This window comes from Electrophorus electricus, chromosome 14, assembly GCF_041902795.1.
Source record: "Electrophorus electricus isolate QZ-2024a chromosome 14, ASM4190279v1, whole genome shotgun sequence".
Lineage (NCBI taxonomy): Eukaryota > Metazoa > Chordata > Actinopteri > Gymnotiformes > Gymnotidae > Electrophorus > Electrophorus electricus.
The window spans coordinates 26,478,512-26,500,000 of record NC_137510.1 but is presented as its reverse complement, the minus strand read 5'-3'; the positions used below and the strand labels follow the sequence as shown (position 1 = coordinate 26,500,000).

At 46.1% G+C, this 21,489-nt stretch overlaps 2 protein-coding genes across 2 annotated transcripts in view; both read left to right on the top strand.

Moving 5' to 3' along the window:
• efna1b (ephrin-A1b) overlaps nucleotides 1–8,796 on the top strand; it is an 8,941-nt gene extending 145 nt beyond the window's left edge. Inside the window, exons 1-5 of the mRNA XM_026995593.3 lie at nucleotides 1–102; nucleotides 6,353–6,648; nucleotides 7,128–7,193; nucleotides 7,351–7,449; nucleotides 7,585–8,796. The exon at nucleotides 1–102 is cut by the window's left edge and continues 145 nt beyond it. Coding sequence (XP_026851394.2) covers nucleotides 11–102; nucleotides 6,353–6,648; nucleotides 7,128–7,193; nucleotides 7,351–7,449; nucleotides 7,585–7,712 — 681 coding nt within the window. The 5' untranslated portion in view covers nucleotides 1–10 and the 3' untranslated portion in view covers nucleotides 7,713–8,796. The remainder of the gene's footprint in view (nucleotides 103–6,352; nucleotides 6,649–7,127; nucleotides 7,194–7,350; nucleotides 7,450–7,584) is intronic.
• A 2,110-nt stretch (nucleotides 8,797–10,906) lies between these two features.
• On the top strand, nucleotides 10,907–17,856 carry slc50a1 (solute carrier family 50 member 1). The gene is made up of 6 exons (XM_026995597.3): nucleotides 10,907–11,220; nucleotides 11,744–11,821; nucleotides 12,161–12,284; nucleotides 12,506–12,667; nucleotides 13,349–13,468; nucleotides 15,535–17,856. Exons 1-6 carry the CDS (start codon nucleotides 11,153–11,155, stop codon nucleotides 15,640–15,642), a joined length of 660 nt encoding a protein of 219 aa, XP_026851398.1. The 5' UTR covers nucleotides 10,907–11,152; the 3' UTR covers nucleotides 15,643–17,856.
• The last annotated feature ends 3,633 nt before the right edge of the window (nucleotides 17,857–21,489 follow it).

Here is a 21,489-nt window from a genome sequence, read left to right as displayed (position 1 = left end):
CCGGACGTGAATGGAGTTTCTGTGGCTGCTGTGTGTTGTGCTGAGCGCCTGGCGCGCGTCAGCGGAGCGACACAGCGTGTACTGGAATAGCACCAACCCGAGGTGAGGATGTGTGTGTGTGTGTGTGTGTGTGTGGTGCTTTCCGACGCGAGGCTGCAGCGTCTTATCTCCGTGTGTCTGCTTTGCGAGCCTTCTCAGAGCTTCACACTAAATCTTCCTTTTGGGGTTTCCTCGCTATCGCGCGGGCGCCCCAAACAAAGGCACGAGAGATAACAGCATTTTTACAAGCGTGCGTTGTGAGGATTATGGAAACCTGTTGCTTCCACAAGTAATATTTACACTGCAACCTCAGTTTACTGTGTTTACTGGTGTTTATAACGCACGCAGCCTACACGTGGAGAAAGAAACCTTAGTGTGGACACGTTCGCTTTTTACAGGAGAAACATGCTAAAGTTGGTTTTAGGTATTGAACTCCTGATGCATGTTTTAACGTTGCTTCCCTGTAACGTTTTGTGTGTGATTCTCGCGACGTCTTGGCTTGTAGCTCCGGCCCGAGCCCTGAACGCGCCCTCCCGAGGGGGCTGTAATGATTGCACTGTGCACGCTCGTCTTAGACAGACCCCAGCAAATAGCACGAATGCTTAGACAGATGGACAGACAGGTCGGATTAAATATACCTCTGTGAACTTCTGCAGTGTAATCATACACACACGGAGCAATAAATAGACGGGCATGAGCAGGCCCAACGCGCGTCTGTAGTACAGCTACTAATTTTACGGAAGGTCTGTTACTGTTACCAGGGAGGACACGCGCAGCTACCCGCCCCACGCGGGCTGCAGGAAAACAGATTGAAAGTTATTTTGGCCTAATCGAGCGCGTTTAATGCGTTTTACACAGGAATCGATACAGCTGAGGGCGCCAGACGCGATTCACGAAGCTTTTAAGGCGAAACTCGAGAGCGACGAAAGACGCTTTTACGGATGGCGGCGTGATGAACTCTTATTAAACTCGCATTAACTCTTATTAAGTGTTTTGCAACATATGCTGCAGGTCACTCCGTAACAGTCACGTGTTTGTGATTTGGCGAGCGTTTATCGCCTCTACCTGCTTCCTCGTGACACCTGTGATCTGACAAACAAGCATTACAAACGCTGGAAAGCAGCGCGCGCTGGGATCGGCTATTACTCACATGTTCCTGCGTTATCTCGTGAGTCACGGTTAACGCGATTGTGCAATCGTATCGTAGAAGATCCTACTTCCTTCAGCAGAGGTAGGCATGGCTAACACCCAGCTACAGAGGAAGGGTGTTGGGAGCAGAGTGACCGGAGACGCTGAGAGAAGAAACAGGTTTGGAGACTGGTGGAGTGCTGTCTGATGGTCCCGTCTGGTTCCAGCGCCGTATTGCCCTCGGTCACACCAAAGCCTTGGGCTGAATAACCCAAACAAAGAGCACACGGGTGAACGTGAAAACGTCTGACCACCACCACGTTTAGACAAAGCTTTCAACACATTCATATGTGTAGTACACAGAGGCCCCCACACACACTGGTGTCTGGTGTGTAAGACACTCCAGTTTTACGGGTATAATCCCAGCTGGGGTGTACACCGACATCTGCTCATGGGACTTCCTTTGATACCCCGTTTTCACTGTAAATGTAAACACTGTTTTCACTGTGAAACAAACGGCTCTTGTCATTAGTTTTTAATCCCATGTTCTAAGCAGAAATTCTGCTTTATTCCGTCTTTATTCTTTCGCTCAGTTCCTTGGTTAAGACTGTACCATCGCCAGGGAGCCATCAGAGCATAAATAATCCACTGCGAGATTGATTAATTTAGAGTCAGGAAGAACTAAAGGTTAGACAAACTACTGATGTGGAGGATGTGTCTGACTTGTCCATAAATGCATACATATGTGCGTGCATACACACACACACACACCCTCTTATACCTATATGTAACACACATGTACATGTATTGTTCTTGTCGCGTGTGTGGAGCTGTTTATGAATATGTCTGAAGGTGTGAACTTTAATTGTTTAACACCCTGCGTGTGCCTTTTGAGAAGTTCTCCGGTTTGGCGAGTGTGTGTGCCAGAGGTTCTGGGCCTGTCAGATCTGGTGTGTTTTCGCCCTGTCTGCAGGGTTATGGGGACCTTGCCTGGTGTGTAAGCGTGTGTTTCCGTGACGACTGCATGCCTGTGCTTGTAGCATGTATGTGTGTTAAAGGTGGAAAACATAAGGTTAGCAACAGCTCTCCCCAAAGTTGTTCATCAAAAAGTCTCTCTGTTTTTGTTCTTATGGGTGACTACATATTCATCAGCCTCTAAGGTGAACTGAATTTTGGGCCCTCTGTTAAAACAATCTCACACACACACACACACACACACACACACACCCCAGTGGCACATGTAGTGTGTGCTTTGGGTATATTTAGTAAGCGGGCAGGATTGCTAGCAGACGTTACTAAACTTTCCCGTCAGCTGTCCAGTCATCCCCCAACACCCCCCACACACACATAGCCCCTCCCGTCTAGTGTACTTGTCTGTTGCCCCCCAGCTGTATCCTGGGGGCTGTTTAATGAACAGTGATGTGTTTTGTACCCTGTAGGACTGGTGCTTTTGTTGAGGTGTGTGTTTACATGCTTATTCCGTGTAAACCTTATTTTCCAAATCACTACACCGGTCTTCCCTACAAACACACACACACAACCTCCTCTTCCTAGCCAGAGCTCAGTCTCAGATTAAAGGCAGATGTGTGTAATCCAGACGCCTGACCCATTCACACCAGCCATCTCCCACCCCCACAGTGTATGTAAATTACAACCTGGCACCTTTAAACACTGAAGGGGGGTTGCCGAGGTCCAGGGGGGGAGGCCGTAATCCCAGAGGGACTGTTGAGGCTTGTTGGCTGTGGCTGGTGTACTCCTTCACTGCTCCGTTCAGACGCTTTTCCACACACACCCCCCCTCACTCCTGCCGTCCTTCATCTTGCGTTCACACTCGCTTCCTTCTCTCTTGGTTTTTTCAGCTTCCCCCCAGCGTGGAACCCAGCCGTTTCCTTCTCTGGCGCTGCTCTTTGATTACTGTTTTGATTCTCACTGCACTAAAGAGCCCCGAGACTTCCTGTAGTAGGTTTTGCCACGCTCGAGAAGGCCCTGCTCAGCCGTGAGACACGGCCGCCCTGGGAAATAACTGTCAGGTCTGCTCTCTGGGGTTTTTACATGGCTCACTATCGCCCCCTAGGGAGAGTTATGAGTAAATTATTCAAGCCTTTACAGTAATTGCTGTGTAGCTGATTGCTGAGTTTTACCCAGAGATGAGGCACAAAAATCAAACCAGTTTTAGTGGCTTAGTGGCTACTGTGCTAGGAAAATACCTTCAGCATGGCTGACGGCATCTTGCAATTAGCATCCATTTAAAAGCGAAAGAGCGAGACGGTGGGTGGGGGTTGGAGTCGCAACAGAAGCAGCCTTAAAGGGCACAGGGGCAACTCGGGAAGGGGGGAGGGGTCAGGGGTCAGATGGAGAGAAAGGACCCCTCCTACTAAAAATGAGTCCAAATGAAGAGGGTTATAATGGGATCTAGGAGGGGAGGGGAGACACACACACACACACAGAGAAAATGGTGATAGAGGGGACAGAATCTTGGCAGGCAGGGAGGCAGCACCATAAAGAGACTTAACCCAGGGCCCATGAAGACTGGACTGTCTAACACAAGCTAGCACAAACACATGTGCAAACACACACATGAACTGTGTGTTATGCGATCTGTGGTCTTGGTGTGATAATCCCACTTTGCTAGAGCAGATCAACCGCTTGGAATGCCGGGGCAGAAATAATTCCTGCCGTGATGTCCCCGGAATGTCAACAGTAGGAGCAGAACAAAGCACGTGGAGACGCACTGAGGCAGTGTGGGAGCATAAAGGAGACATGACTACCTGCGTTGTAGCAGTCAGTCTAGCAGGCCTCCAGGAAGAGAATGGGTTTGGCACTGGAAATGGAGGCGTTTTATAGAGAAAGGTGTGTGTGCGTGCGCACGTGCACAGACAGGTTTTATTACTCAACAGTCTAAGGACTTCAAAATAGAACCACAGTGCTCGTCACGCCACCCCTGTGTTTTCCAAAAACTGAGCCTGTGTGTGTATTTGCTGACTGCCATAGATTGCAGTTGGTGTGGAGTACATGTGTTTGGCAATGAATGTCTGAACTGTGTGTGTCCGTGCGTCCATCCGTGCACTGCTGACTATGTGAGGGAGAGAAAGAAACAAACATGTGACCCCTTGACTCTGCTGACCTGCCTGACCGCTTGGCAGCTTGAGACATTCCAGAGCAAAAAGAGAGTTTACCCTGAACTTCGTTATCATCACATCTCACACACTGTCAGTAGTGCATGGACGGACACACACACGCACACACACACAAACATGTCTGAAACAGTAGCGTAACACAGCTGTAGGCCAGAATGGAGGTTAAAAATTCTTCTGACCTTAACAGCATGGGGACTTTTACTGGTGCGCACACACATGAGTGCAGTGTGCTGGAGTCTGGAGCTGTAGGTGCTCCAATCCCGATGGCGGGAGAGAGAGTGTGAGATTGATCTCCACTTTTTCATTTCAGCATCCCTCCCTCCCTTCCATGCTCTTCCATTTTTCCCAGTGTGGGAATGAGGGTGATCCTGACAGAGGAGATCGCGTGAGCGTTTGTGCTGGTGTGGCGTGCTGGCCCTCACCCCAGCGACTCGGAGCCCGTCTGGCACGGCTGCTTTTAGAGCAACCGAGTTTACGACACCTCATTTGGGCTTTCAGAAAAGCCGGTTTGGAGCAGACCTGAAACAACTCCTAATCAACTCTGCTTCAAAGAGTGTGGGGGATGGATGAGGGGCAGGAGTGGGGCAGAACTACTGTGTTTGGAAACCAGGCTCCATCTGAACTGAGAATGGAGGTGTCTCCGTCGTCCAGGGTAACGGGGCGCTCCTGTACCTGCTCGCTCTTGGACGGCGGTGACCTTCCGCGGCGAGCTGAGTGTTGATTGGTGACGGGCGTCGGTGTGCTACCTTGTGGGAGCGGCGGTCTGTACACGCAGACGTTTCCCACACTGAGAAAACGTCCACAGGCTTAGCTGAGCAAACATTCTGTTTGAACCTGGCATTGATTACAAGCAAGGCAAATCTAATCATGACATTAGCTGGCGCTAATCAGGGCAGTGGTGCGTGCGTATGTCTATATCCTTTCTGAAAAGATGGCAAGCATGTTTTGACAGGCTGGTTAATTGTAACAACAGAGACACAGTGGGGTGAACAGAGGTGTGTGTGTGTGTGTGTGTGTGTGTGTGAGGGGGCAGGGAGTGAATACAGGAGCCAGGACGTCTGTCTGAAATGTAACCAGGGGTCCTAACAACCCCACCAGGAGAGGGTGGAGGCCCCTTTGATGGCAGAAACCCCCCGTGAGTTGGTATGTGAGTAACACTTGCAGTGTTGGTGACTAAAGACTTCGTGTATGGAAAAAAAAAAAAAAAAATCCATCTAAAACGGGAATTTCCAGCATAGAAACACGTTCCCTGGAACTGTAGCCAATCAGACAACTCTACCCAGTGGGGTATAAGCGTTACTGTGCAACTAGGCCGTTTGGTCTCTGCAGGAGGGAGGGGTGTTTATGAAGGGGGAAAAATGTCTTACTCGCATGCACATTATAATTGCATTGAATAATTACAGCCTTTTTAAAAATCCTGCTAGTAACGCGTGTCTAAGCAGATGTTGACAACGAACAAACAGATCAATGGAAACATTAGATGAGTGGAGCTGTCGGCTCATTATGTTTGGTAAAATCCCCAAAAAACAGAGGCGCGCCGTCTCATCCAGGCGAAAGGGAGAGGAATGGAGAGCCAGGGGAGACCATAAACCCCCCAGAGAGGGGACAGAGAGGCGGGGCGTATCTGAGCACGCGGGTCACGGTTAGGAGATGGAGCAGGAGGTGGTGGAGGCTCAGACACCGAGTGCGAGACCGGAGTCTCCGCGTCAGACTCAGACGTGCTGCGTCAGGTCCTTTTCTCGTCCGTCACCATGGAATGGAAACTCATGGCGTAACGCCCTTAACGGCTAGAAAAGAAACAGGCAAAAGACAAAAAGGCAGCACTGAGCGAACAAGCCAAAAGTGACGTGGCTTTTCTCCTCTTCATGAAACTAGAATGGTGAGGTGATGGGTCCCTCCCCCCAAACCCCGCCCACGTCCTCGTGTGCCATGAACCAGAGCGTAACCCCGCTTTCGTTTCTATGCATGCGTGTAGCGTTGTGTGTTTCCTCCGTGCGTGTGTGTGTGTTAGCTTCCAGCACTTCCTTACCCTCCGCCTTCTCCCCCAGCTTCCTGTGGGACGACTACATCGTGCAGGTGCGCATCAACGACTACCTGGACATCATCTGCCCACACTACAAGCGTGGTGAGGTGCTTGCCCAGGAGGCCGAGCGCTACGTCCTGTACATGGTGGAGCGGGAGGACTACGAGTCATGCAAGGCGCTCTCCTTCGACCAGCTGCGCTGGGAGTGCTCGCGGCCGTTCGCCACCCACGCGCCCGAGAAGTTCTCCGAGAAGTTCCAGCGCTTCACACCCTTCACGCTGGGAAAGGAGTTCCGCCCGGGAGAGAGCTACTACTACATCTGTGAGTCGCTGCTGAGAAGCTCTAGATGTTTGTGGTGGTGGTGTCCAGGCAGTAGATCCTTAGAGAAGCTGAAGATGTGCTGTCCTGCAGGGCCATGGCTCCAGCCCTGATCTACCACACCTGCGTCTGATCCTCAGATGCTATGGAAGCCCATGGATGGGTGTGTTTAGATATGAGCTGGCACTAAACTGCAGGGCAGTAGATCTCCAGATCTCCACCCCCAAAAGTACAGAGACATAGTCACTGTGAAACATCTGTCCTTTTCTTTGGCATGGTGCCATATGGGAAATTCTGGCTGGTCCCTTTGTTTATACATTTATCCAGTGAGACGGCATTGCGTGAACACATACGAAGCAACTGCTTAAAGCTGAATTCAGTTTTTAAAGATGCTAGCAGTCGTTTCCTTTAGCAGCAGCTGAACGGAGGAGTTTGGCAGCGGACATTCTGGTGAGGTGTCTAACTTGTCTTTCCTTCCACAGCCAAGCCTCTCCACCACCACGGTCAGGAGTGTCTGCGATTACGGGTGGACGTGGCGGGACATCACAGTAAGTGCTGGATACGTTATTAGCATTCCTAGCGTCAGCGGCAGGCGCGTAGTGTTCGCCAGCACCTGACGCCAGTCAGGGAGGGGGCCATTTTGAGCTCCTCTGCCTGATTACTGAGTGCTTGACAAGATCGTAAGAATGCTGATTGATGTCTTAGGCTCCAAGAACCACAAGAAGGAGGAGGAGGCTGAGGAGGGGAGGCGTGACAGGATAAGCACAGGAGGAGTGCACAACCCGTCCAACCGGCTTCCAGCAGGTGGGCACCTTCAATTCAGGAAAAACTCGGAATTCCTCCGCAAGGTTTCACTGTCTTCTGAAGTCAGCTGTGTGGTTGGGAAGAGTTCTCATCAGTTCCCTCTCTCTCTCTCTCTCTCTCCCTCTGCCCCAAAAGACGACCCCGTCGCAATGGTCCCCGTCGTCCAGAGGAGCGTGGGCAGCTCGGCTACTGCCGCCGTGGCAACGCCTGCCTCTGCCTTCGTGGTGACGCTTGCTGCCATCTTCCTCCTGCTCCAACACTAAGGTGGAGCTGATGTAATAAGCTCTTGGATGCTGAGCCATTTGGTCCCACAGAGAAACGGACTCTCGACCCCGGCGCTGGTCGCTGGCCCTGAAAATAGACTGTTTTTTATACAAAGATGTTTGTGACACGACTGAGGCTTTTGGTGCTGGTGTGCATGTTTGAGTGAAGTGCATGTCATGTGTGAGTGACCTTGTGATCTTTGGAGAAGGAAAGTGTTTATGGGATATTTTTTTCCTCTACCTTGCTAATGTTTCTTGTTTAGAAGAAGTAGTATTACCACCCGTTTTTTGTTCTGCGGGTTTTTTTTTTGCTGTCTTGTAGCATATGTGGGTTTTTTTATTTTTTTTTAATTTCCTTTTTTCCATGAGAAAACCCAGTGTTCAGGATGCACACAAGTTAAAGGACCTGAAGGGAACTGATGCTCTTCTAATTAGAATTAAAATAACGTTGTGCTTTATTTAAAATGCCATGAAATGCTGTGAGCCAAAGAAGATGGTTATTATCTCAAATCTGTCCTGTTATTGCTGGAGAACACGTCATGTACATATCATCTTGTCTGTGGAATATTGGTAATTAGTGGTGATTTGTTAGTGGAACCATAAGCCAAGTTTTTTTGTTTTTGGTCTCAAATCCTGCAAACAATTTTCTGTGATTTCCACACCACACTAGAGCTGTACAGACACTAACTGTTAATCTATTTTACATGGCTAAATTGAAATAAGTGTACATCAAAGCACAGAACTACGGTCAGGCTGGGAAAAGGCACAGTTGTGCTGAGGTGTGGGTGGGTGGGTGGAGCTGATCCTCTCTGGGCGGGCGAGCACTGGGTACAACTGTACACAGGATGATGGGGATCCGGAACATTCTCCAGGTTCACAGGACAGCATCTACTAAAAATCTGTGTTTTGTTTACTTATTCAGGTCTTGTAAATAGTCCTGTAAAATGTGTAAATACAGAGAGCTATATACAGAATTCGTTAACTATTAAGTTGTGAAAAAGTAAAAAATGTTATATGTACATACACTGGTTGTTTTTATTAGTATTGTTGTAACATTGCAGTAACAACATTCAACTGTCACCTTTCTACAGTGTTTGTGTCTTTTTCCTCTCCTCGATCATACTATCATTGATCCCGTGTTCCTGGGTGGGACTTCACAGCCTTCGCTCAAACGCCTGATCACTATGGGAGGTATGATGGGGGAGAGGGGTGAACCAAGGAGATGTGGAAACTCTCACCAGGCTGTGAGGATGTCACTTTTGCATGCACTTGCGCCCCACGCCTGGAGGCACTCCTGGGAAAGGTCAATAAGGATCAACCCTGGCTGTGTTCACCTAAAAGATGTGCCAGATCATCCACAATGCCCCACTGAGCTGAGTGTGGCTGTAAGACAGCAGAGCTAATGCATCTGGCGTCAGGCTCAAAGACGCAGAAGTGACACGTGGCGTAGTGCTACATGTCTGCGTCATTTTACTGCCAAAGGTTCTTGGCAGTGAAAGGGTCAGTATTATAAAGTCTTTAAATGTTTGAATCCTTGATGGGGAAACTAGACTCCCTTCTGAGTTTATTTTTATACATAATGCCATGTTGAAAATGTTGGTATAAGTTAGGTTCATAGCCGCCTGCCGTGTTAGGTTTGTGACTTTAATAAAGTGAGTACTCTGTAGGCCGGAAGCAAGCTAATCTGCATGCCTGAAAACCATGTTCAGTTTATTCACAGGGTGGGAGGAGAACTGGGCACACGGTTCATTCAATCGTCATTTATAGCAAAGGCCTCGTTCACTCAGAAATAACAAAACATTCAAAACATTACATAAAACTGATGCGATTTAATTTCCAAAATCAACTCACTTTGTCCAGTGAAACTTATATAATACTATTTAATACTGACTACTGGTACACTTGCATAATACTTTATAATACTCACTACTAGTACACATATGATACTAATATAAGTGTATACTGACTACTGTTACACTAATATGATGCTATGTAATACTGAGTATTGGTACAGTTATATATGATGCTATATGATACTATATAATACTGACTACTGGTACACTAATATATGATACTATGTAATATAATAGTGACTACTGGTACACTTATATATGATACTATATAATACTGACTACTGGTACACTTATAATATATAATAGTGACTACTGGTACACTTATATATGATACTATATAATACTGACTACTGGTACACTTATGATACTATATAATACTGACTACTGGTACACTTATATAATATATAATACTATATATAGTGACTACTGGTACACTTATATAATACTATATATAGTGACTACTGGTACACATATATGATACTATATAATACTGACTACTGGTACACTTATATATGATACTATGTAATACTGACTACTGGTACACATATATGATACTATGTAATACTGACTACTGGTACACTTATATATGATACTATGTAATACTGACTACTGGTACACTTATATATGATACTATGTAATACTGACTACTGGTACACTTATAATATATAATAGTGACTACTGGTACACTTATATATGATACTATATAATACTGACTACTGGTACACTTATAATATATAATAGTGACTACTGGTACACTTATATATGATACTATATAATACTGACTACTGGTACACTTATGATACTATATAATACTGACTACTGGTACACTTATATAATATATAATACTATATATAGTGACTACTGGTACACTTATATAATACTATATATAGTGACTACTGGTACACATATATGATACTATATAATACTGACTACTGGTACACTTATATATGATACTATATAATACTGACTACTGGTACACTTATTTATGATACTATGTAATACTGACTACTGGTACACTTATATATGATACTATGTAATACTGACTACTGGTACACTTATATATGATACTATGTAATTCTGACTACTGGTACACTTATATATGATACTATGTAATACTGACTACTGGTACACTTATATATGATACTATGTAATACTGACTACTGGTACACTTATATATGATACTATGTAATACTGACTACTGGTACACTTATATATGATACTATGTAATACTGACTACTGGTACACTTATATATGATACTATGTAATACTGACTACTGGTACACTTATATATGATACTATGTAATACTGACTACTGGTACACTTATATATGATACTATGTAATACTGACTACTGGTACACTTATATATGATACTGTGTAATACTGACTACTGGTACACGTCAGCATGTTGAGCTGTCGCTCCAGCCAATCAGTGTGAAGGAACCCGAGGCACGCGCAGCACAAACAAGGAAATAGTCTGCGTCAGCGGTCCGCGGCTTTATGTTTTACGGAGATTATTTATGTTGGTCGGATTTAAAGTTTGATTGTAGATCGCCGTACACACAAGTGTCCGTTTCCTTCCTCGTTCTATGGATTTTCTGCAGTTCCTGTCATGCGCGTGCGTCGTCTTCACCGTCGGAATGTTCTCCACGGGACTGTAAGCGTCTGCATGCTGATCACTGCCGAGCTACACACGACCAGTTTACCCTTAAACACACTGATCATGACACACTGATCATGACACACTGATCATGACACACTGATCATAACACACTGATCATGAACACCTCTTTGAGTGATATGTGTGAGTTGTGGAGCCTACGCTGGTTAAAACACTGAGAAGCAATTTTCCACAACTGTAGCTCTTGTTTGCTTAAAGAACTTTGCCTGTAAGTTTGTGATATGTGAATGAAACCAGTGAAAACCATGAGTGGGACTAGTTGTTAAAGTGATGGCATACTAACAGTGCTGCACGTGGTTAACTGGAACGCTGCGTTTCCCTCGCGTCCCCTGCGTTAGGTGGGCATGTGACCGTAGCTTTCTTTATGAGTGCTGCGCTTCAGGTGGCCATCTGGCTGTCTTTGGAAGGCCCGTCTGACCCCAACACACACTCTGACCCTTTGGAGACGATAGATTTAAGGAGACGAGTGTAAGTGGTTGAATATTCGTGTTTTCTACAGGACCGACTTGATGAAAATGAGAGCGACTGAGAGTGCAGACAACGTGCAGTTCCTGCCCTTTCTTACGACGTGCTTGAAGTAAGCGCATTCTGCACAGAGTATACAGCACATGTCTCCAATAATAACAGATAGACAGCATGCACAGACAGTGAGACTAGACTAGTGTGTGTGTGTGAGTGCGTGCGTGTGCATGCGTAGGTGTGTGTGTGCGTGCATAGGTGTGTGTGAGTGTGAGTGCGTGCGTGTGCATGCGTAGGTGTGTGTGTGCGTGCATAGGTGTGTGTGAGTGTGAGTGCGTGCGTGAGTGTGTGTGTGTGTGTGTGTGTGTGCATGGGTGAGGAGGGGGAGGTTATTACTGTTTTCTTTGTGTGCATGCAAGAGTGCTCAAAGTCCCACTGTGTCTTTGTGTGTGTTCAGTAATCTAGGCTGGCTGTATTATGGCATGTTAAAAAAGGACAGCACATTGATGATTGTTAATTTCATCGGAGCCTCCTTACAGAGCCTGTATATCTTCACCTACTTCCGTTATGCCAAAGAGAAGGTGGGTAAAACAGAATCCACACAGCAAAGAGTTGATCTCGCTTGTGGTGTTCATATACTAGGTACTGGGGACTAGGCAGTCGGTGCTACGCACGATGGTATCACTGCAGTAACTATGCACATACATGACGTATAACAGGGCACGGTAGTACCCAACCTTCAACATCACGAAACGAGAGAAGATCTCACTGTGTGTGTGTGTCACATATCTGTCGTCCTCAGAGGCGTGTGCTCCTGCAAACGCTGGTGTTGGCGTGCGTGCTGTGTGTGGCCTGGGTGTATTTCAGCATGGTGGTCCCGCAGGGAGACACACAGCTCTCTCAGCTTGGTCTGGCCTGCAGTGTGTTCACCGTCAGCATGTACCTGTCGCCGCTCACTGACCTGGTAAATGCAAGCATACACACCGAAACCCTGCCGACCGCGGCAACAAACGCAGTGCGTACGCACAAAGGAAAGAGTCAGCTCTCTGCTGTGTGTCCCCGATAGATCCAGGACTGACATCAGTCTCGATCCAGAAGAGTTAAGTCCTAGAAACAGTGAAAATAGCACATACCCGTGAATAGTTATGGATGTTTTAGTCCTGGGTTAGTCGCTGTTCTCTGTTTGGACGCTGGTGTGCATCATCTATGCCTTTTTAGTTTACACTCAGTCTGTCTGTTGTTCTCTCGCTCCTTCTCCTCCTGTTCTCTCTCTCTCTTCTTTTCCTGGTCTTTCTCTCCTGCTCTGGCTCTCTCTTTCTCTCCTTCTCCTTTGTATCCGTTGTTTGGATTGTCCATCCTACCTCTGTCACCACTGACCTCTGTAATCCATTTCCTGTCTTTCTCTTGCGTCTTTTTGTTTCTTCCTGTTTTTCCCTGTCTCCTTGTGTGTGTCTTTCTTATGTGTTCGGGGAGGGTGTGTGCATGTGTGTGTGTGCGTGTGTGTGTGTTTGGGTGTGTGTATACGCGCAACCCCACTGAACTCATCTCCCAGCGTAATGTTGTGCTCCAAACACACGGAGCCCTTGTTTGACCCCATGCCCTGAGCAGCTGTGGACTGAAGCGTTCCCCTCCCCGCCTCTTCCAGGTGGAGATCGTTCGGACCCGCTCCGTGGAGCGCCTATCCTTCCCACTCACTGTTGCTACGTTCTTCACCTCTACCTCCTGGACCCTGTATGGCCTTCAGCTACAGGACTTCTACATAATGGTGAGGAGAAACACTCACAACACACCCCTCACTAAGTTATACGTCATATTCATAACGCCTCCGTGATAAAAGCATTCATAAATGGCTTTTATTTAACTTTACAATATTTATAACACATGTATAACTGAGCTAGAAGTTGTATTTACACATGTGTACTGCTTATAGAGATTGCATTCATAAATGTTTATATGTAGTTTATGTGCTATGGAGCAGACATGGCTGTCTCTGCAGGGCGTGCATGTGCAATCAAGCCCAGTGTTGTAGGAGTCACGAAAACCCCCTCTGCTTCTCACATCATCGCTGCGCAATTCCACGGACACTCGGCTGGAAAAGCAGAAATATCGGGCAGTAGGCACAGACCTAGCTAGTCAAATGGGAAGAACATGAGTTTTTAAACAAATAATTAAGTGTCATATCTAGTGAAAACTGAGATAATACCGTGGATGTAAGGTTGGAATTTTGAAATAGCCTGTGTCAAATTCAAAATGTACAAACAGATGTGTGTAGAATATCTTTAATAAGCTGTGTTTGGAGCTGTGTTAGACGATGGTGTTTAACTGTGCCTCCAAACTTAAATCCTTCACCATTTTGTCAAACATTTCCAGATCTGAGTAGCTTCTTCCTTTCTGTTTTGTATTGCATTATGGGACAATAGTGTCCACCCAAACCAAACTCAAAGAATGACCTGCTCTAAGTATGCGTCTTGGATTTTGGAGTATACTTTGACACTTTTAACTATACTAAATTCTCTAAAACTAGTTAGTTTTAGTCATTAGTAATTGGGACACACTCAGTGCGTGTAACCACAGTGACTCCCACCAGCTGTGACGTCATCTGCATACCCTCTGATGTCATAACATAGCAGGACGCAGCGGGTTTGGAAAAAAAACCCAAACCTGCTTGGTGGCCTTTGCCTCACTGAAACGTGTTTGTGCCTACGCTGCTACGTGTGCTTCAGACGAGAAACCGTTTGAAGCAAAACTACACGGTGATCGGAGCTCACACGGATGCACACGGATGGGCTATGAGAGTCACTGTTTGAGATGCTAAAGGATCTGTCGTTGAATCAGATGTTTGGTGTTTGTTTTACATGGGCAATTCTCTTTCTAGACTGAACAGAATTTCCCCTCATCACGTTTCTTTTAAATGCTGTTCAGCACCCTTACAAGCTCTTTAGCTTCACCTGAAGCATTGCCTAAGTCAGCAAAACAGAAAACTCTGTTAGCACTGTGGTGAGAGATGTGAGCTTGTGCTGAGTGTGAAAATTCCTCTCTACAGCCTACCAAATATGGGCAATAGTTCCTGTCTTACAGCCTACCAAATATGGCAACTACACCGGTTGTACCTTCACCGATACAAAGACGCATTCTTATCTACGCGATTTATTTTTTGTAACGTTATTTTTCAACTCTGAGGATTTGAGTGTGATTGCATCAGGTCTTCCTGAACTCGGACGCAGAGGTACATAGAATTAAAGTTTGTCTGGAGGCCCTGGACTGCCCGGTTCTGCCACCGCTGGGGACGTCTCGTGACGTTCTTATGAAGGAAAGGCTAAAGTGAAGTGTGTTTTATAGAGAGAGACCGAGTGCCTGAGGAAGTGTCAGTCCTCATCCAACCTTGGTCATTTATCTCAGACGTGTGTCACAGCTCCTGGAATGGTGTGAAATTAAGTTGCTTTCAGACCCTTTATACCGTTTATAATGTAATATTAAAATTTAGCGTGTGAATCGGGGTTTAAGTGTGCTGTGCTGTTCTCAGACTGGTGGGGAGGGTGTTTGGGGGTTTGACTGGTTTGTTTTTGAAGCTGTGCTTATTCCATACGGTGTTTATTTAATTCAGCGCAGTGCCTCTCTCCTCCTGTTTCCTATCTGCTCTTCCTCACAGTTGGCTGACTTTAGTCCAGTAACCGTGGCAACAGGTTCCTTACCTGTACGGGTTTCACATTAGACCGTTAAACCAGATTTAAGGCGAGACAAATGCAGACAAACGTTTTGCCTCGGTCTTGCCATGTGTTCTAAGAAACATGAGTAACTTTTTATCTTGTCTTCTTTGTTTCTCTCCTCCAGGTGCCCAACACGCCAGGAATCGTAACGAGTCTCATTCGCTTCTTTCTCTTCTGGCACTTCGGAGCCGTCAGTCGAGACAGTTTGCCTTACAGACTCATCCAGACCTGAGACTTCTCCGTGCTCCTGGTCCAGTCTCACTCCCACACCCCTGCTCTCCCACCTAGGGTTCATAGCTACTGCCGACGCGGACGTGCCAAAGATCGTAATTGCAGACGAAGCGCTCAAAGAGGCACGAGAGAGCGCGAGGCACGAGAGAGCGCGAGCCACTCGGAAATTGAAACAACTCAGCCATCAGTTTGGTGACGCACCCGTGAGACGGTGTGATCGTGGAGCAGGGAGGACGGCCCAGAGACATGGTGCGTGCTCCGTGGCATTTCCGCGTCTGCAGTAGATATGAACCAGGCCTTACCATTAACTTCCAGTCGTCTAGGGTGTGTGAAGTCTCACTATCTAACACTAATGGTGGGACTTTTTTTTTTTTTACCTTTTCCCTGAAAACAAGTCCTCACTTAGAATATCAGTTTCGGGGCTATATTTAACATTTTCCCCCTGTGATTGGTGCCAATGTTTGGTGCCAGTTTCTTTTTGGTGCTAGTTTCTCTTTGGTGTCAGTTTCTGTTCTGTGTCTGTTTCTGTTTGGTACCAATTTCTCTTACTCCACTCCCGCTACTGGGTTCTTGTGAAGCCAGTAGCCGCATGCTCTACCGGATGTCCGGATATGAAGTTTGAATTTGCAGTTTTCCGGCGAAAGCCTGAGTCAAAGCGTAACACTTGAGTTTCCCTTTCCGTTGGGTCAGTGCTACTTTTCCCGTGCCACTGCAGGCAGACGGCACCATGCCAGTGCTACGCTCATATATAATATAAACTTTCTCTCATTAGATCAGTGACAGAAAGATAAGGAAGGGAGAGAGATAAACAGAGAGCGTTCCTGCAGGCTAACGTCGGAGACGGATCCAACAGGCACTTGGCTCAGATATCTGTCCAGCTAATCGCGACTTCCCGATGCTCCCATCCTTCCCAAGATTCGCCTGTTTTCCACACAGGTTAAGGCAATGGACATTTCCGAGCCTGCATGGAGTTCTCTCCACACGCATGTACGGAGCGGCGGATGGTCATGCACTCTCCGGTCTGGCGTCCTCTCGTTGGGGTCCTGCTCTGCCCCACCCCTTGGCCTGAAGCAGCTTGTAATGAGACTCGCTCTAAGCCCGGGGCAGGGCGGGGCGAGGCCGGGCAGCGCGGGGAGGCACTGGTAAATCCGCACCTTGATCCTGCAAGCGCGTGTCCCATCCTGCATCGCCAAACATTGGGGGCCTGCTATCCCCCTCAGCTCTTGGTTCTGCCCCAGTTTTTGAGTTGATAAGCTTGTGCTGGGGATCAGCCAGGTGTCAGAAAACAATGTCGGTGTTGTTTTCGAAGCGTCCTCGCTGTAGCTGAGTCAGACATGCGGGTTACTGTGAGCAAGCTCACAGGCTCAGCTCAGCCTCCGCTGGCCCTGCCAAGCTGCACGGGAGGGCCGACAGAGTCGACTGATTCCCCAAGAATGGCCCCGCAGTGAGAGTCAGCGCCCCACCAGATAAACGAGGGCGTGCCAGTAGCAGCTCTCCTTCCTGTGTAAACAAAAACTTCTCCAGGGAAGAGCAGCGACTGACCGACCTGTGATGAGCACAGACGCTGCAGAGAGTAGCAACTACTACTCGTCCCCGAGCATGTGAGACCGGACGACGACCAATCAGGGACTGGTTAGAGAGTGTGAGCGCGGACGACGACCAATCAGGGACTGGTTAGAGAGTGCGAGAGTGGACGACGACCAATCAGGGACTGGTTAGAGAGTGCGAGAGCGGACGGCGACCAATCAGGGACTGGTTAGAGAGTGCGAGAGCGGACGACGACCAATCAGGGACTGGTTAGAGAGTGCGAGAGCGGACGACGACCAATCAGAGACTGGTTAGGCGTTTGAAGGCCTGTGTTTTCTTGATCACACCAAAAAGACAAAATGAAGAGTGGTTGTCTGTTATGGTTTCAGCGTAGGCAGCTGTGCTCTGTAAGGCCAGTCGCTCCTAGTTCTCCAGCTGGGCTTTAATGTATTCAGTGTGGTACTACACCCCCTACTGGTTTTTATTATTATTGTTATTATTATTGTGTATGAACATTAATCATGTATACACCAGTGCTACTGGTTGTCTTGTTTGTAAACACATGATCTTTAATAGTGTTGGTATTTAATCCCATCAACGGTACATTGTATGCCGCACATCAGTGGGAATTACAGGGAAGTTTTTCGGTTTTGAACACAAACGTGTACATAATAAAGTTTCATTAATACACAGTCTCATGTTTACCATTTTACAGAATAATAGGAGCGTTTCCTCAGACTTGGTTTGCATGTGCATGTGGATAACGGGGGTCAACCACGGGGTCACATCCAATGCTGTGCATTAGATACAGGGAGGAGTTTAATCACAGCTGTTGTGTGAAATGACCACACAATCACTCTGTGATGCTAGATGCGTGCGCACACGCGTGTGTGCGTGTGTGTCGCTCTTAGCAGGAGTGCAGTGAGAACTGTCGATGGGGAGGTGTCTCACCGGTGACTTCACCCTGTTCAGGCAGCGTTAGAGGAAAGATGAGGACAGCCAGGCCAGACGCTGTATTGGTGAGAGCCGAGATGCTGTGTGGTGGGAGGGGTCCAGACCAGACTAGACACACTTTTTAACCCAGTCGCTTTGGCATGTGAAGAAACATTTAAAGAAACAAGCGCTTTTGCCTTATTTGTTTCACACATGTCCAGACCTGAGAGTGCTACGTGAGTGTTAGGGCATTCGGGACATACTGGACAAACCACAGACATTCCTTAGAAGACCAGTAGTACTATAGTACCACATGGGACGCAGCCAGTCGTGAACAAAGTTCCCAATAATCACACGCACGAGTAGTAATGAGAGTCGTATTAATCTGTTTCCTTTAACATGTTCTGTTCCAACAAATCTTCAAATTCCTCAACACACTGGGACTAAAGCACAAGATGCAAACTGTCAAAGCTGTCATATATTTTTATTCTTTTAAGCGGTTAAATTTGGCTAAATAAACTACCATCACTTCTGGAACACAGTCAAACACACTGGTATAAACGGTGTGGAGACGCAGTCTGAGTGACCCTAATCCTGCGCTGCTCACGGAGGATCTTCATGCGTCGCGGAGCACAGAGCCTCTCTGAAGGAAGTGTAACACCTCTGAATCTCTCCACGGCTTTATGGTACGGCAACAGGCTTCCTGTCGCCGGTGTGACTGGTTGCGCGCAGTTTCGTCAGCCGACCTGGTGACCAGCAGTTAAGTACGCCGGACCTTCGTCGAGAGCCTCCAGATGGTTGAATTCATTTCTGTCAGCAAATTGCTTCCTTTTTTTGCACAGACGACTCTCCTGCCTTCAAATTGGTTTGTTGCCCTCTGACCTCACAGATGGGAACCAATGGCAGGTTCCTGAAATGATTCAGTTTTTGTATGCAATGCACATGCCATCAACTAGTTTACATTAATTACTATTAAATAATGGGTTTATTTGCACCAGTACTGATCCTCACCCAAAATTAAGAATTTGAACCCAAAGGTCTTGTCATTCCAAAAATAATGAAGCAAATTTAGACTTTAAAACTATCCTAAAAATAGCACACAGGAGACATCTCTGTCCTGATCCATTTTGGGGACATTATAATAACAAAGTGTAGGACAATAATGGATGGACAGCATGGAGACAGGGAGACTAGACAGAACGGTGTGTGTGTGTGTGTGTGTGTGTGTGTGTGTGTGTGTGTGTACAGGAAAGGTGTATCCACTGAAGAAGACATGCTTTCCGTACAGTGGCTACAATGATTACAGACAGATGGAAGATAGCTTGTAGCTAAGGGAGAGATTTAAAAATGTCTTTAAAGGACACAATAGACGTCTGATAATTGGCTGGCTATTACTGTGTGAGTGTGTGTGTATGTGTGTGTGTGTGTGTGTGTGTGCGTTTCAATGTATGTCTCAGTGTAATCAGTGCAACAATGGGTATCTGCTCAAAAACAGGATCCTTATGTTTCCTGAGTTTGAGGTCTCTGATTCTCTCTCTCTCTCTCTCTCTCTCTCTCTCTCTCTCTCTCTCTCTCTCTCTCTCTCTCACACACACACACACACATGCGCCAGCCGCCCTTGATTATCTGTCACACTAACACTCCTGTGTAAAGCTGATTGACACACATGTGCACCATATAATCATCATTCAGTTATAACAAGCAAGAAACTGCAGTTTTGAGATCCATAATGTTTAATTATTTTAGAAGGTTTTGTAGTGTAACTGCTCAGTCACTGTTCTGAACACTAGTTTAACCCTGTAAAAACTACTGTTCAACTGAGTTAAACTACCATTCAACTGGGTTAATATAGTGTTACACAAGGTTAAACTACTGTATCCACAGTTAAACTAGTGTTAAACAGAGTTAACTTAATGTTTAACAGTTAAACGGGGTTAAACTAGCGTTAAACAGGGTTAAACTAGTGTTCAACTGGGTTAAACTACTCTTCAACTGGGTTACACAGTTAAACGGGGTTAAACTAGTGTTAAAAGGGCATAAACTAGTGTTCAACTGGGTTAAACTACTTATCAACTGGGTTAAACTAGTGTTAAATGGGGTTATGCTAGTGTTCAACTGGGTTACGATAGTGTTACACAGGGTTAAATTACTGTAGAAATAGTGTTACAGTTAAACTAGTGTTCAACAGGGTTAAACTAGTGTTATACGGCGGTTAAACTAATGTTTTACGGGGTTAAATTAGTGTTACGCAGTTAAAATAGTGTTAAACTGGGTTAAACTAGTGTTCAACAGGGTTAAACTAGTGTTCAACAGGGTTAAACTAGTGTTACACATGGTTAAACTAGTGTTACACAGTTAAACTAGTGTTATACGATGATTAAACTAGTCTTTTACGGTGTTAAACTAGTGTTAAATGGGGTTAAATTACTGTTACACAGTTAAAATAGTGTTAAACTGGGTTAAACTAGTGTTATGCAGGGTTAAACTACCGTTCAACTGGGTTAAACTACCGTTCAACTGGGTTAAACTAGTGTTAAACGGGGTTAAACTAGTGTTCAACTGGGTTAAACTACTTTTCAACTAAATTACTGTTAAAATAGTGTTACAGTTAAACTAGTGTTCAACATGCTTAAACTAGTGTTACACAGGGTTAAACTACAGTTACACATGGTTAAACTACAGTTACACATGGTTAAACTAGTGTTATACGGCGGTTAAACTAATGTTTTACGGGGTTAAATTAGTGTTACGCAGTTAAAATAGTGTTAAACTGGGTTAAACTAGTGTTCAACAGGGTTAAACCAGCATTACACAGGGTTTTACTAGTGTTAAACAGGGTTAAACTGTGTTAACCCACGTGTAACACTAATTTGGCTGATACAGCTACAGTTGATAGTAACTTGAAATAGAATGTCTTTAAAAGTGCTGATTGCTTAGCTCTGCTTTAGGCGCAATGGAGAAAAACAAGTGTGTGTGTGTGTGTGTGTGTGTGTGTGTGTGTGTGTGAGAGAGAGAGAGGTGTGTGTATTTTTCTTCCACCTGTGATCTCCCCAGCTGTTGTTTTGGAGCAAGAGAAAGAAAGGCGTGGAATGTAAAGGTCTCACTCAGTTTCATCGTGTCGTCTGCATCTCAGTTTTGTCTCTCATTGTTTTTCTTTGCGTTTCCGGCCGATCAGGCGTTCCCACACGCGTTTCTGCCTCCTCCTTGTAACTGTTTATGTGCAACCTTTATTAAGGTGCCCCCCACCCCACACACACACTGGTGCTCTTCTCACATATTTATCACACTTTTATATTATGTGTAATATACATGTAACTACATATATGTAATAAACATGTTCTAGCTTCATTAAAGGAATAGTTTTTCACCCTCAGGTTAAAAAAAATAA

Coding starts and splice junctions, on each gene's coding strand:
- slc50a1 (XM_026995597.3), top strand. CDS start 11,153: ATGGATTTTCTGCAGTTCCTGTCATGCGCGTGCGTCGTCTTCACCGTC. Junction 11,221..11,743: donor GGAATGTTCTCCACGGGACT/GTAAGCGTCTGC, acceptor TGTTTTCTACAG/GACCGACTTGATGAAAATGA. Junction 13,469..15,534: donor TACAGGACTTCTACATAATG/GTGAGGAGAAAC, acceptor TCTCTCCTCCAG/GTGCCCAACACGCCAGGAAT.